The 12,434-nt window shown below is 45.6% G+C and overlaps 1 protein-coding gene across 1 annotated transcript; it reads left to right on the top strand.

Annotated features, from left to right (window-relative positions):
- Window positions 1–6,167: 6,167 nt before the first annotated feature.
- On the top strand, window positions 6,168–10,233 carry LOC134286288 (uncharacterized). The gene is made up of 2 exons (XM_062847887.1): window positions 6,168–10,077; window positions 10,127–10,233. The coding sequence occupies exons 1-2, from the start codon at window positions 6,168–6,170 to the stop codon at window positions 10,231–10,233; spliced, it is 4,017 nt and encodes a 1,338-aa protein (XP_062703871.1).
- Window positions 10,234–12,434: the final 2,201 nt, after the last annotated feature.

Genomic DNA, 12,434 nt, shown 5'->3' on the forward strand with positions numbered 1-12,434 from the left:
TCATCTTTCACTGAACTTCTCAGTTTCATTTTTCTTACAAAAGAGCGAGAGAAAAAACGCACAATAAAATGTACATAATTTCTCTCACGCAGAGTTTTTGTGCGGGTGATTAGAGTGCTGCGTGAGAGCAATGAGAGCCCGCAGATCATAATCCCAGTGCGCAATTTCTGCGCGCACGCAGAAAAAACAGAACTCAGTGCACACGCAGTGTGTTCAAAGGGGTCAGTTTTGTTTGAGCATTTGGTGAACCGAAAGCATGCCAGTAAGTCCAAAACCCGCTAAGGGGCATCAAATCCTGTGATATCAGAGACAAGCAGACGTCTTAAGCTGGTCAAGAACTTACAGTTGATGGATATTTTGGTTCCAAATTCCACCAAAAGGCTGTGCTAGTGAGCTAACAAATTTTGTTTTTCATATATATCAGGAAAATTTGCAAAAAATTGCGACGAAATTTCAATCTCATATATCTTATGATCCTGATTACTTAGAGAGTTGGTGTCTTCGGCAAAGTTGTTTGGCTGGTCAAGGACTAATCGATAATAAAACTTAAGATTCAAAATTCCACCGCTAGGCGGTGCTAGTGAGTTAGCAAATTTTGTTTTTCATATATATCAGGAAAATTTGCAAAAAAAATGCAACTAGCGCCGCCTAGCTGCAGAAACTTGAACCAAACGGTAATTATTCTGAAAGCCCTTGATCAACCAAACAATTTTGCCGAGGACACCATCTTTCTAAAGAATCAGAATGCTGAGATATGTGAAATGTAAAATTTGTACGCTCTCTTGCGCCGCCTAGCGGTGAAATCACGAATCATACGGCGCATATTCTGAAAGCCCTTGACCAGCTGAACTACTTTGCCGAAGAAACCAACTCTCCAAGTAATCAGGATCCTGAGATATATGGGATGGAAATTTTGTCAGTGTTGCATCTGCTTGTCTAAGAAATCACATAAATCACAGACAAACAGATATGTGACACTAACGAAATTTCAATCTCATATATCTCATGATCCTGATTACTTAGAGAGTTAGTGTCTTCGGCAAAGTTGTTTGGCTGGTCAAGGACTAACCGATAATAAGACTTGAGATTCAAAATTCCACCGCTAGGCGGCGCTAGAGAGCAAACAAATTTTAAATTTCGCATATCTCAGCATCCTGATTTTGTAGAAAGATGGTGTCTTCGGCAATATTGTTTGGTAGATCATGGGCTTTCAGAAAAATAAACATTTGGTTCAAGTTTCTGCAGCTAGGCGGCGCTAGTTGCAATTTTTTGCAAATTTTCCTGATATATATGAAAAATAAAATTTGTTAACTCACTAGCACCGCCTAGCGGTGGAATTTTGAATCTTAAGTTTTATTATCGGTTAGTCCTTGACCAGCCAAACAACTTTGTCGAAGACACCAACTCTCTACGTAATCAGGATCATGAGATATATGAGATTGGAATTTCGTTAGTGTAACATTTATTTGTCTGTGATTTATGTGATATCTTAGACAAGCAAATGCATTTGCTACTAGGCGGCGTAATGATACTTTCATACTCCCTGTGGTACACACAGTATTGCACTGGAAGCACGACTGAGTGCGCACTCAACGAATTTTTGTGTGCACATTTTCTGTGCGCACAAAATGTGCACGCAGAAACTGAAAAACATGCTTGTTCTATCATTTGTTTGAGCACTCATTTTGAGTGTGCCGCTGATGGATGCCAGAGAGTGAGCGGCTGGTTTGTGTGTGAAAAAAGTTGCGTAGTTCACCCTCGCTCTCGTTGAAAGTCGTGTGTAGAGTGTATGTTTTCTCTTCTCACGTTTCGCACTGAGGAGCATGCCATCTCTGCCGCCCGCACTGCGTTCTTCTCCAAAACCGTTCTGCACTCTTCGTCGAACCATTCGTTCCGTCGATTCCGTTCCACATGCCCGATGGTTCTCTCGGCTGCGTCGTTGATGGCTGCTTTTACTGACTCCAGCAGTCCATTAGAGGGGCCTCATCGAGCTCGCCCTCGTCTGGCAACGCGGCCTCGAGATTCTGCGCGTATGTTGAGGCGACATCCGGTTGTTTCAGTCGCTCTAGGTTTGTATCGTGGCGATCGTCGATACACCGTACATTGATGAGTTTTGGGCGCAGTTTGATCATCACCAGATAGTGGTCGGAGTCAATGTTGGCGCCACGATAGGTCCTGACGTCGATAATGTCGGAGAAGTGCCGTCCGTCAATCAGAACGTGGTCGATCTGAGTCGATTCCGTCTGCTGTGGTTTTCGGCTGTTCGAGTCCGTATGAAGTTGATCATCAATATTAACTTCTTTTCTCGATCAGCCTAGATAGCTGTGTAGTGTCGGTAGCGATTGTCTCAATTGGCTAAGAATAACACTACGGACCGCCTGTTCCGGTGGTAAGAATCCACCAACAGGTGACCCCTATGGTGTGATGCGGCTTTATGCTTACCGTGCCTAGGAATGAATGGCTAGGGGGGTCTAATAAAAACCTAACCGCTAACGGAGCCTGTGGAGTACCAGGGCGCCCTCCACAGTATGTAGCCCTTACTGCGCTAACCGGAGCAATGGTGCAGTGGACCTTGTGTTTCTCCGAGACAATCAGCTGCCCTTCTTTAGTCTCACTTGAGGCTAAATAAGGGCGGGATTATGAAGATGTTGTTAATTAGTTTAAATTTTCACCTATATGGTTTCGCATTATGCGATTTACACAGTGTATTCTGTGTATCCTCGCCTTTGGCGTTTTCCAATCGATACCGATTTGGTTTTATTGTTGCTGTTCTTTGTTGTGCTGCTGTTGCGAAGAGTTTAATCTTACCTAGTTTGGGTAGTGGCTACGGTTAGGATAGCTCAGATCAATCTTCAGCATAAAAGAACAGCAACGATCAATCTTTGCAGACTTATGCAAAATGGTACAGCCCAAGTGGCCTTGGTACAAGAACCTTACTTTCGTAAGGGAAATTTCTATCTAGGAAACCTTGTGAACCCGGTGTTTGCCACTTTCAGTAAACATGAAATGGCAAACTCGCGTGTCATGCCTCGAGCCTGTGTGCTTGTCAACAACGCAATAGTTGCTACACTCATCTCTGAACTAACCCCCAGAGATGTATGTGCTATCACAATTGATGTATCTGTTGGAAACCTCAACAGGAAATACGTCTATTGTTCTGTGTATTTACCACATGATGAACCATCCCCTACGGATGCTTTCAAACAAGTCATCGCATACTGCACTTCAAAAGGCCTTCCGCTAATTGTTGGCAGTGATGCTAATGCTCACCATATCATCTGGGGCAGCTCAGACATTAACTTGAGAGGCTCCAGTTTGATGGAGTACTTAAGTAGTACAGATCTTGCATTACTTAACATAGGCAACCGCCCAACCTTCATGGTATCTGCTAGAGAGGAAGTGTTAGATATAACGCTTTGCTCTAGCAGAATTAGTCACGAGCTGACCAATTGGCATGTGTCAGATGAAGAATCTTTATCTGACCATCGCTATATCTTTTTTGAACATTTAAATGTTACTTCGCAAACATTGCGTTTCAGGAATCCTCGGTCAACAAACTGGGATATTTATACTGATTTGGTTGCAGCCAAATTTCATGGATATTCACCATCCATTGACACTCCAAGTGATTTAGATGATGCCGTTGATACTACAACGACCTTCATCATGGAAGCTTTTGAAGAAGCATGCCCTCTACGGTCTGTGAAGATCACAAGAGGAACCCCTTGGTGGAACTCTGATCTGGCGAAACTCAGGAAACAATGTAGAAAGAGTTGGAACAGACGACGTTCGGCTGGTTCGGAGGCTTTCAGGTCGGCTCGCAAGGCCTACAGGAAAGCTCTCCGGTCTGCTGAACGATTCGGCTGGAAAAATTTTTGTACAAATGTTTCCAGCTTGAGTGAAGTCAGTCGGTTAAACAAAATCCTTGCGAAATCTAAGGATTTCCGGGTGAACGAACTTCGTTTGCCAAATGGCGATCTGACTTCCTCTGATGAGGAAGTTCTGGAATGCTTATTCAGCACACACTTCCCTGGATGTGTGGATATTACATCTTCGGATGATCCTGATGTCTTTTCTTGTAGTTATGATTCTTTAGCTTCGGCTCGGAGTATTGTAACTATAGAATCGATTGAGTGGGCTCTTAATAGCTTTGCTCCTTTCAAATCTCCTGGGGCAGATGGGATTTATCCTATTTTGCTTCAGAAGGGATTTGATTATTTCAAACATGTTTTGAAAAAACTACTTGTTTGCAGTTTTGCTACAGGGTATATTCCCAAATCCTGGAGGGATATTACTGTAAAGTTTATTCCGAAAGTGGGTCGTGCGTCGTATGAAGAAGCAAAGAGTTTCAGACCTATCAGTTTGACCTCTTTTCTTCTGAAATGCTTAGAACGCATTGTGGATCATCATATCCGTGATGTTCATCTGGCCAACGTGCCTCTTCATGTGAACCAACATGCCTACCAATCTGGTAAGTCCACTGTGACTCTTTTACACAAGGTTGTTTACGATATCGAGAAAGCATTCGCTCAAAAGCAATCTTGTTTGGGTGTCTTCTTAGATATCGAGGGTGCCTTTGACAACGTGTCTTTCGATGCCATATTGGAAGCCGCACGGAGTCATGATATATCTCCAATGATTTCCAATTGGATTCACCAAATGCTCAAAAACCGATATCTCTTCTCGACATTGCGTCTAGCAGGGATTAGGAAATTGAGTGTTTGTGGATGCCCCCAAGGGGGAGTCTTATCACCGCTTTTGTGGAATCTCGTAGCAGATACGCTATTGAGGCAACTCAATAATAGCGGTTTTCCTACTTATGGTTTTGCCGACGACTACCTAACATTGTTAGTTGGTATGTGCATCAGCACCCTTTTCGACCTGATGCAAAACGCCCTTCAGGTAGTTGAGGGTTGGTGTCGCCAATATGGCCTTTCGGTTAATCCGAGTAAAACATCTATTGTTCTTTTCACGGAAAGGCGAAACCATAATGGCGTTCGACCTTTGCGTCTCTTTGATTCTGAAATCGATGTGACTGAACAGGTAAAGTACGTTGGAGTCATTCTTGATTCCAAGCTTTCCTGGACACCTCACATTGAGTTCAGAATCAAGAAAGCTTGTATGGCCTTCGGGCAATGCCGGCGTACTTTTGGTACAACTTGGGGTCTAAAACCCAAGTATATCAAATGGATTTACACAACTGTGGTTCGGCCAATATTGGCTTATGGATGTCTTGTGTGGTGGCAAAAAGGTGAAGTGAGAACGGTCCAATCAAAATTAGGCCATCTCCAAAGGATGTGCTTAATGGCGATGTCTGGAGCGTTCTCTTCAACTCCTACGGCAGCGCTAGAAGTTCTCTTTGACGTTGCCCCACTACACATTCATCTCAAACAAGAAGCCCTTTCTTGCACTTACCGGTTACGGGTACTCGGTCTACTAGAGGAAACTCCTGTGAACCGCAGTTCAACACACACCTCGTTGTTTCCACTTTTGGTGAATTGGGACAAAATTGTCCTTGCTCCAAGTGATCTTACAATTGCTTGTAATTTTCCATATAGGACATTTTCCACGAAATTCCCTTCCCGGGAAGAGTGGTGTTGCGACAAAATCCTGTCCCACGGCAACACTGTCGACGTTGGTTCTATTGTCAACTCTGACGTGAGGTTCGACAAAACGTCACCGAAGATGACTAGCTAAAAGGATGATAGAACAACAAAACCCAAAGTGAATTCCAGTTATGCTATACTATATCCAACTATTCTACGGTGAAATAATTGAATTATCTCTTAATTATTATAGTTACTAAAGTTATATTTACAGCTATTTACAGTTTCCAAAACCTAATCCTAAACTACTTCGCGATATTCAGTTTCATTCGTTGAACTATTACTATTGTAAGTACGAGTAGAGTAGAAGTGAATTGTAGCTAATGATATTGTGTCCCTAGATCTACGTTTATCCAATTGGAAGGCTGCGCTTATCCTATTCCACTTCCAGATAAAAAAACCAAATTTGTAAGTTGAATTGAACTTCCACTGTAAAAAACTTAAACTAAAATAAACATTATTTGCAGCTTAAAGCACACTAACATAAAAAGGTGTTTGCTAAACGGAGTTGGTGACATAACCCAACAATTTCTTTAAGAAATTTGTGCGGGTATCGGAAGTATGGAAAATCGCAGCGAATCCCCCCGTAATTGCCAATCCTGCTCGCGGAAAGACTCCGCCGAAGATGAAATGGTCCAGTGCGATTCATGCAGGCTCTGGGAGCACTTTGGGTGCGCCGGTGTCGACGAACAAATTCGAAAATCGGAGAACAGGTACGTTTGTAAGCGATGTGTGAACCCAGGGGTTTCCAACGATCATCTCAAGGTCCCGGTCGGTGATCCACGTAGCAAGGCGAAAGGGAGTTCGAAAACAAGTTCCAAAGGTGGATCGAGGAAGGGAAAGAAGGCTCCGGATCCGAATGGCAGCGTAACATCTAGTGTACGAGCGGCAATGTTGGCAGAACAGCTGAAACTCATCGAAGAAGAACGAATGCTGCAAGAACAAGAGTTAAAAGATCAGGAAGACATCAAGAAGCGTCTATTGGAAGAAGAAGAAAATCAGTTGGAGGAAAAACGGAAGCTCGTGGAGGAAGCGAAACGCATTCGCGAGCGCAAGCTGCAGGAAGAGCTAGATGCGAAACGAAAGCAACAGCAAGTGAGAAGGGAATCGCTCGAGAAACGCCAGGAAATTGTACGACAGATGGCCGAAGCAAGCAGCAGAAGTGGTTCGGTGGTGAGTTCAAGGCAAAAGGTACATGACTGGCTGAATGATCAAGACGACGTTGGACGATCTGACGGAAAACATGTTGGAATTCTAAATCAATCCAATATTTATCGGATTCCGGAAGACCCAGTGGATAATCCTGCTCAGCCACAGACTTCTGTACCACTAAATACATCTAACGTACGTTCGTCGTTTGTTGCACCACCCGATTCTGTTTCACTGCCACCGTCTCCCGCAATCCTTCCTTCACACCCCATTCGGATGCTGTCGCAAACCCAAATAGCTGCTAGGCAGGTTCTGGGGAAGGATCTACCGGTTTTTGATGGGAACCCGGAAGACTGGCCGATTTTCATTAGTAACTACGAGCAGTCTACAACTACATGCGGCTACTCGGATGCGGAAAATCTGGTCCGACTTCAGCGATCACTAAAGGGACATGCTCTGGAATCGGTGAGGAGCCGTCTACTGCTTCCGGCCAGCGTTCCGCATGTTATACAGACCTTGCGCACTCTTTTCGGCAGACCGGAACTCCTCATTCGGTCAATGTTGCATAGGATCCATCAAGTACCGCCCCCGAGACACGACCGTCTAGAGACCATAATGCACTTCGGTCTGGCAGTGCAGAACCTGGTAGACCATCTCAAAGCAGCAAACCAATATAATCACCTGGCGAATCCTGTACTTATGCAGGAACTCGTCGAAAAGCTACCCGGCTCGTTGCGACTTGATTGGGCAATGTTTAAAACCAAACAACAAGTTGCGACGCTCGAAACGTTCGGTGAATTTATGTCGAGTCTGGTAACAGCTGCAAGTGAGGTCTCCTTTTCTCTACCGGGATTCAGCGCGAGCCAGAAGCACACCGTAACGTCAGATACCCGGAGCAGTAAACAAAAAGGCGGATATACGGGTATGCTTCAAGCTCACTCGACAGACAAAAGTCCGAACGACGGATTTGACCCTACTCCCTCCAGTTCGAAACCCGCCAAGACGTGCCTGGCCTGTGGTAGAGTGGGCCATAGGGTGGCCGACTGTCATCAGTTCATCGGGGCAACCATTGATGAGCGTTGGAAATTGGTTCAGCAAAAAGGGCTCTGCCGAACTTGTCTAAACAGCCACGGAAAGTGGCCGTGCCGATCTTGGGTAGGATGTGGAATCAACGAATGCCGTCAAAGACATCACACTCTTCTTCATTCTCCTGCCACTTCGGAAACGGAAGTAAGCGTGTCGCCGAGTCACGTCACCTCCGGAGATTTCCAGTGGCCACTCTTTCGGATCGTACCGGTCGTATTGCATGGCCGCAACTCTTCCCAGACTGTCTACGCGTTCATCGATGAAGGCTCGTCGTACACGCTGTTAGAGGATTCGGTGGCCAAGCGACTGGGTATCACAGGAGTGCATGAACCGTTGACACTGAAATGGACAGGAAATGTAACAAGGGTCGAACCCAAGTCGCAGGTTGTACAGCTAGATATCTCCGGCAAGGGAGTCAGCTCACGGCACACGCTTGCCCACGCTCGGACAGTGGGTCGTTTAGTCTTGCCCACACAGACCATGAAGTATCAGGACCTAGCACGACGTTTCCCACATCTACGTGGACTGCCGATTGAGGATTACGAACTAGTGGAGCCAAAAATACTGATTGGCTTGGATAATCTCAGGTTAGCAGTTCCGTTGAAGCTGCGCGAAGGAGGAAGAATGGATCCTATTGGTGCGAAATGTCGTTTAGGATGGAGCATATATGGATGTGTTCCGAATCAAAAATCACATTCAGCAGTTGTTGGGTTTCACGTTGCTTCAGTTCGAGATTGGGATCAGGAAATGAACGATCAGCTTCGAGACTACTTCGCTCTGGAGGAAGTTGGTGTTGCAGGAAAGGATAATATCGTTGAATCACTCGAAGAGAAGCGTGCCAAGCAACTTTTGAAAGATACGACACGACGAACGGCTTCAGGATCAAACTTTGAAACTGGCCTGCTATGGAGGACCGATGATCCGACGTTCCCCGATAGTTACCCGTTGGCCGTTCGACGCTTGGAATCGCTTGAGCGTCGGCTTGAACGGGATCCAATTCTACAAAAATGTGTGCGCGAACAGATCGTCGAGTATGAACGGAAGGGCTACGCGCACCGTGCCAGTTTGACGGAATTGACGTCGGTAGACCAAAGTCGTGTGTGGTACCTTCCCCTGGGCGTAGTTACCAACCCTAGAAAACCAGGAAAGGTAAGACTAATCTGGGATGCGGCAGCAAAAGTAGGCGGCACGTCCTTAAACTCTCAGCTTCTGAAAGGGCCGGATCTTTTAACTCCGCTTCCTAAAGTCCTATACCTGTTCCGACAATATCCGGTGGCTGTGACCGGAGACATAATGGAAATGTTCCATCAGATCAACATCCGCTCACCTGACTGTCAGTCTCAACGTTTTCTATTCAGAGAGCATGTTACGGATCCTCCTATCATCTACGTGATGGACGTAGCCACTTTTGGGTCCACCTGTTCACCAGCGTCGGCCCAATACGTGAAGAACCTCAACGCGGAAGAGTTCGCCGAAGAATACCCTCGGGCAGCAGAAGCCATCGTTAATAAACATTATGTCGATGACTATTTGGACAGCTTCGAAACAATTTCCGAGGCGGTGAGTGTCGTGAACGAAGTGAAACTGGTACACGCTCGGGGCGGCTTCACCCTCCGTCGATTTCTGTCGAACGAGCCAGATGTCTTGTATGGAATAGGAGAAGTAATAGAAACGGAGCCGAAGAACCTTGATTTGGAAAGAGCTGGGAAAGTTGAATCAGTGTTGGGAATGAAATGGTTACCGAACGAAGATGTATTTGTCTATACATTGGGCTCGCGTGAAGATATCCTCCAGATCCTGAAAAATGACTACGTTCCTACGAAACGCGAGGTAGCCAGAGTAGTCATGAGTCTATTTGACCCACTTGGCCTCATCTCGTTCCTGCTGATACACGGGAAAGTACTGATCCAGGAGCTTTGGATAAAGGGGACGGAGTGGGACGAAAAGATTCCTCAAGAGACTAACGTCCGCTGGCAACACTGGATTAGTTCATTACAACAGCTTAACCGGTTACGGATACTGCGATACTACTTCCCCTGCTCTGTTCCGAAAAATTTCGCCTCTCTTCAAATCCATCTTTTCGTGGATGCAAGCGATTCAGCGTATGCCGCCGTGGTGTACTTCCGTCTAGAAACTGATCATAGTACACATGTAGCTCTCGTCGGCGCTAAAACGAAAGTAGCACCGCTCAAAGCCCTCTCCATTCCAAGACTGGAGCTCAAGGCGGCTGTCCTGGGTTGTCGTCTGATGGAAACAATCCAAACACAACACACGTACTCCATCAGTAAACGTTTCTGCTGGACTGACGCGAACACTGTTCTCGCATGGATTCGCGCTTCCGATCACAGGCGATATCACCAATTTGTCGCTGTTCGAGTCGGAGAAATTCTAACGTCCACACAGCAGTCGGAGTGGCGATGGGTACCATCGAAAATGAACGCGGCGGATCTAGCTACCAAATGGAACAATGGTTGTCAGGAGAGGACGAACAACCAATGGTTTCACGGTCCGTCTTTTCTGTACGAGCCCGAAGAACATTGGCCACAGCAGAAAACAAGCATCGTAACCGAAGAAGAACTTCGGCCTATCCACACAAGTTTGGCACACTTTTCTTCAAGTATGGTCTTCGAAAGATTCAACAGATGGTCCAAATTACTTCGTGTTGCTGCGTACGTACTTCGTTGGATCTCAAACCTTAAAAAGAGCAGAAACAAAGAGCAACCGGAGCTGTGATACCTCACCAGCAACGAATTACTAGGAGCAGAAGAGGCTTTGCTTAAAACGGCTCAGAGCGAGTCTTTTGCAGAAGAAATCGCCATCCTCAACAATAGCCAAGGATCATCCAAGACTCAACACCCAACGGTCAACAAAGCTAGTGTTATCTACAAGAAATACCCGTTCATGGATGAAAAAGGCATTCTGCGAAGTCGTGGCCGAATTGGTGCTGCACCATACGCAACAATGGCAGCTAAGTTTCCAATCATCTTGTCTAAGCAACACGTAATCACATTCCTTATAGTGGACTGGTACCATCGTTGCTTTCGGCACGCTAATCGCGAAACGATATTCAATGAAATGCGTCAACGTTTCGATATATCCGCTCTTCGACGGTTATTGGACAAAGTTGAACGAGCGTGCATAATTTGCCGCCTTACGAAGGCGACTCCGAGGCCACCAATCATGGCGCCACTTCCCAAGATGCGTCTAACGGCGTTTATTCAACCGTTCACTTACACTGGATTGGACTATTTTGGGCCACTCTTAGTACGAGTGGGCAGGAGCAATGTGAAGCGCTGGGTGGCGCTCTTCACCTGCCTCACCATCAGAGCAGTGCACATTGAGGTTGTGCACTCTCTAAGCACCGAATCGTGCATCATGGCAGTCCAGCGATTCGTAGCACGCAGAGGTCACCCAAGAGAGTTCTGGTCAGATAACGCTACCTGCTTCCAAGGCACAAGCAACGAATTGGAAGTACACAACAAATCTATGACCGAAACGTTCACTACTTCGCAATGTTCTTGGAAGTTTATCCCACCTGCGGCTCCACATATGGGAGGCGCATGGGAGAGGCTTGTGAGGTCAGTGAAGGTAGCTATTAGAGCTGCGTTAGAAACTCCACGTAAACCGGACGACGAGATTCTGGAGACTATTCTAGCAGAAGCTGAAGGGATGATCAATTCGAGGCCGCTTACATACGTTTCTTTAGATTCAGCTGATCAAGAAGCTTTGACACCCAATCATTTTCTGCTGGGAAACTCTTCTGGGTCAAAATTCTTGTACACTGAGCCACTGGACAATCGAGCAGTTTTGAGAAACAGTTGGAAACTAGCTAGGCGCATCACGAACGAAATTTGGCAAAGATGGCTTAAAGAATACCTGCCGGTGATCACTAGGAGGTGCAAGTGGTTCGAGGATGTGAAGGAACTAGAAGTTGGTGACTTGGTGCTGGTGGTTGACGGAACGATGAGGAATCAATGGGTGCGAGGTCGGGTAGAAGAAATATTTCCTGGAAGAGACGGACGAGTACGACAAGCATTGGTACGGACATCAACGGGAACTTTACGAAGAGCAGCGGTGAAACTGGCTGTACTCGATGTCGCAGAGAGAAGTAAACCAAGTTCCAGTTCTTCTGGTGTTCTGGAGCCTCACGATGGTTTACGGGCGGGGGTATGTTGCGACAAAATCCTGTCCCACGGCAACACTGTCGACGTTGGTTCTATTGTCAACTCTGACGTGAGGTTCGACAAAACATCACCGAAGATGACTAGCTAAAAGGATGATAGAACAACAAAACCCAAAGTGAATTCCAGTTATGCTATACTATATCCAACTATTCTACGGTGAAATAATTGAATTATCTCTTAATTATTATAGTTACTAAAGTTATATTTACAGCTATTTACAGTTTCCAAAACCTAATCCTAAACTACTTCGCGATATTCAGTTTCATTCGTTGAACTATTACTATTGTAAGTACGAGTAGAGTAGAAGTGAATTGTAGCTAATGATATTGTGTCCCTAGATCTACGTTTATCCAATTGGAAGGCTGCGCTTATCCTATTCCACTTCCAGATAAAAAAACCAAATTTGTAA

The sequence above is a fragment of the Aedes albopictus genome, chromosome 2, assembly GCF_035046485.1.
Source record: "Aedes albopictus strain Foshan chromosome 2, AalbF5, whole genome shotgun sequence".
Classification (NCBI taxonomy): domain Eukaryota; kingdom Metazoa; phylum Arthropoda; class Insecta; order Diptera; family Culicidae; genus Aedes; species Aedes albopictus.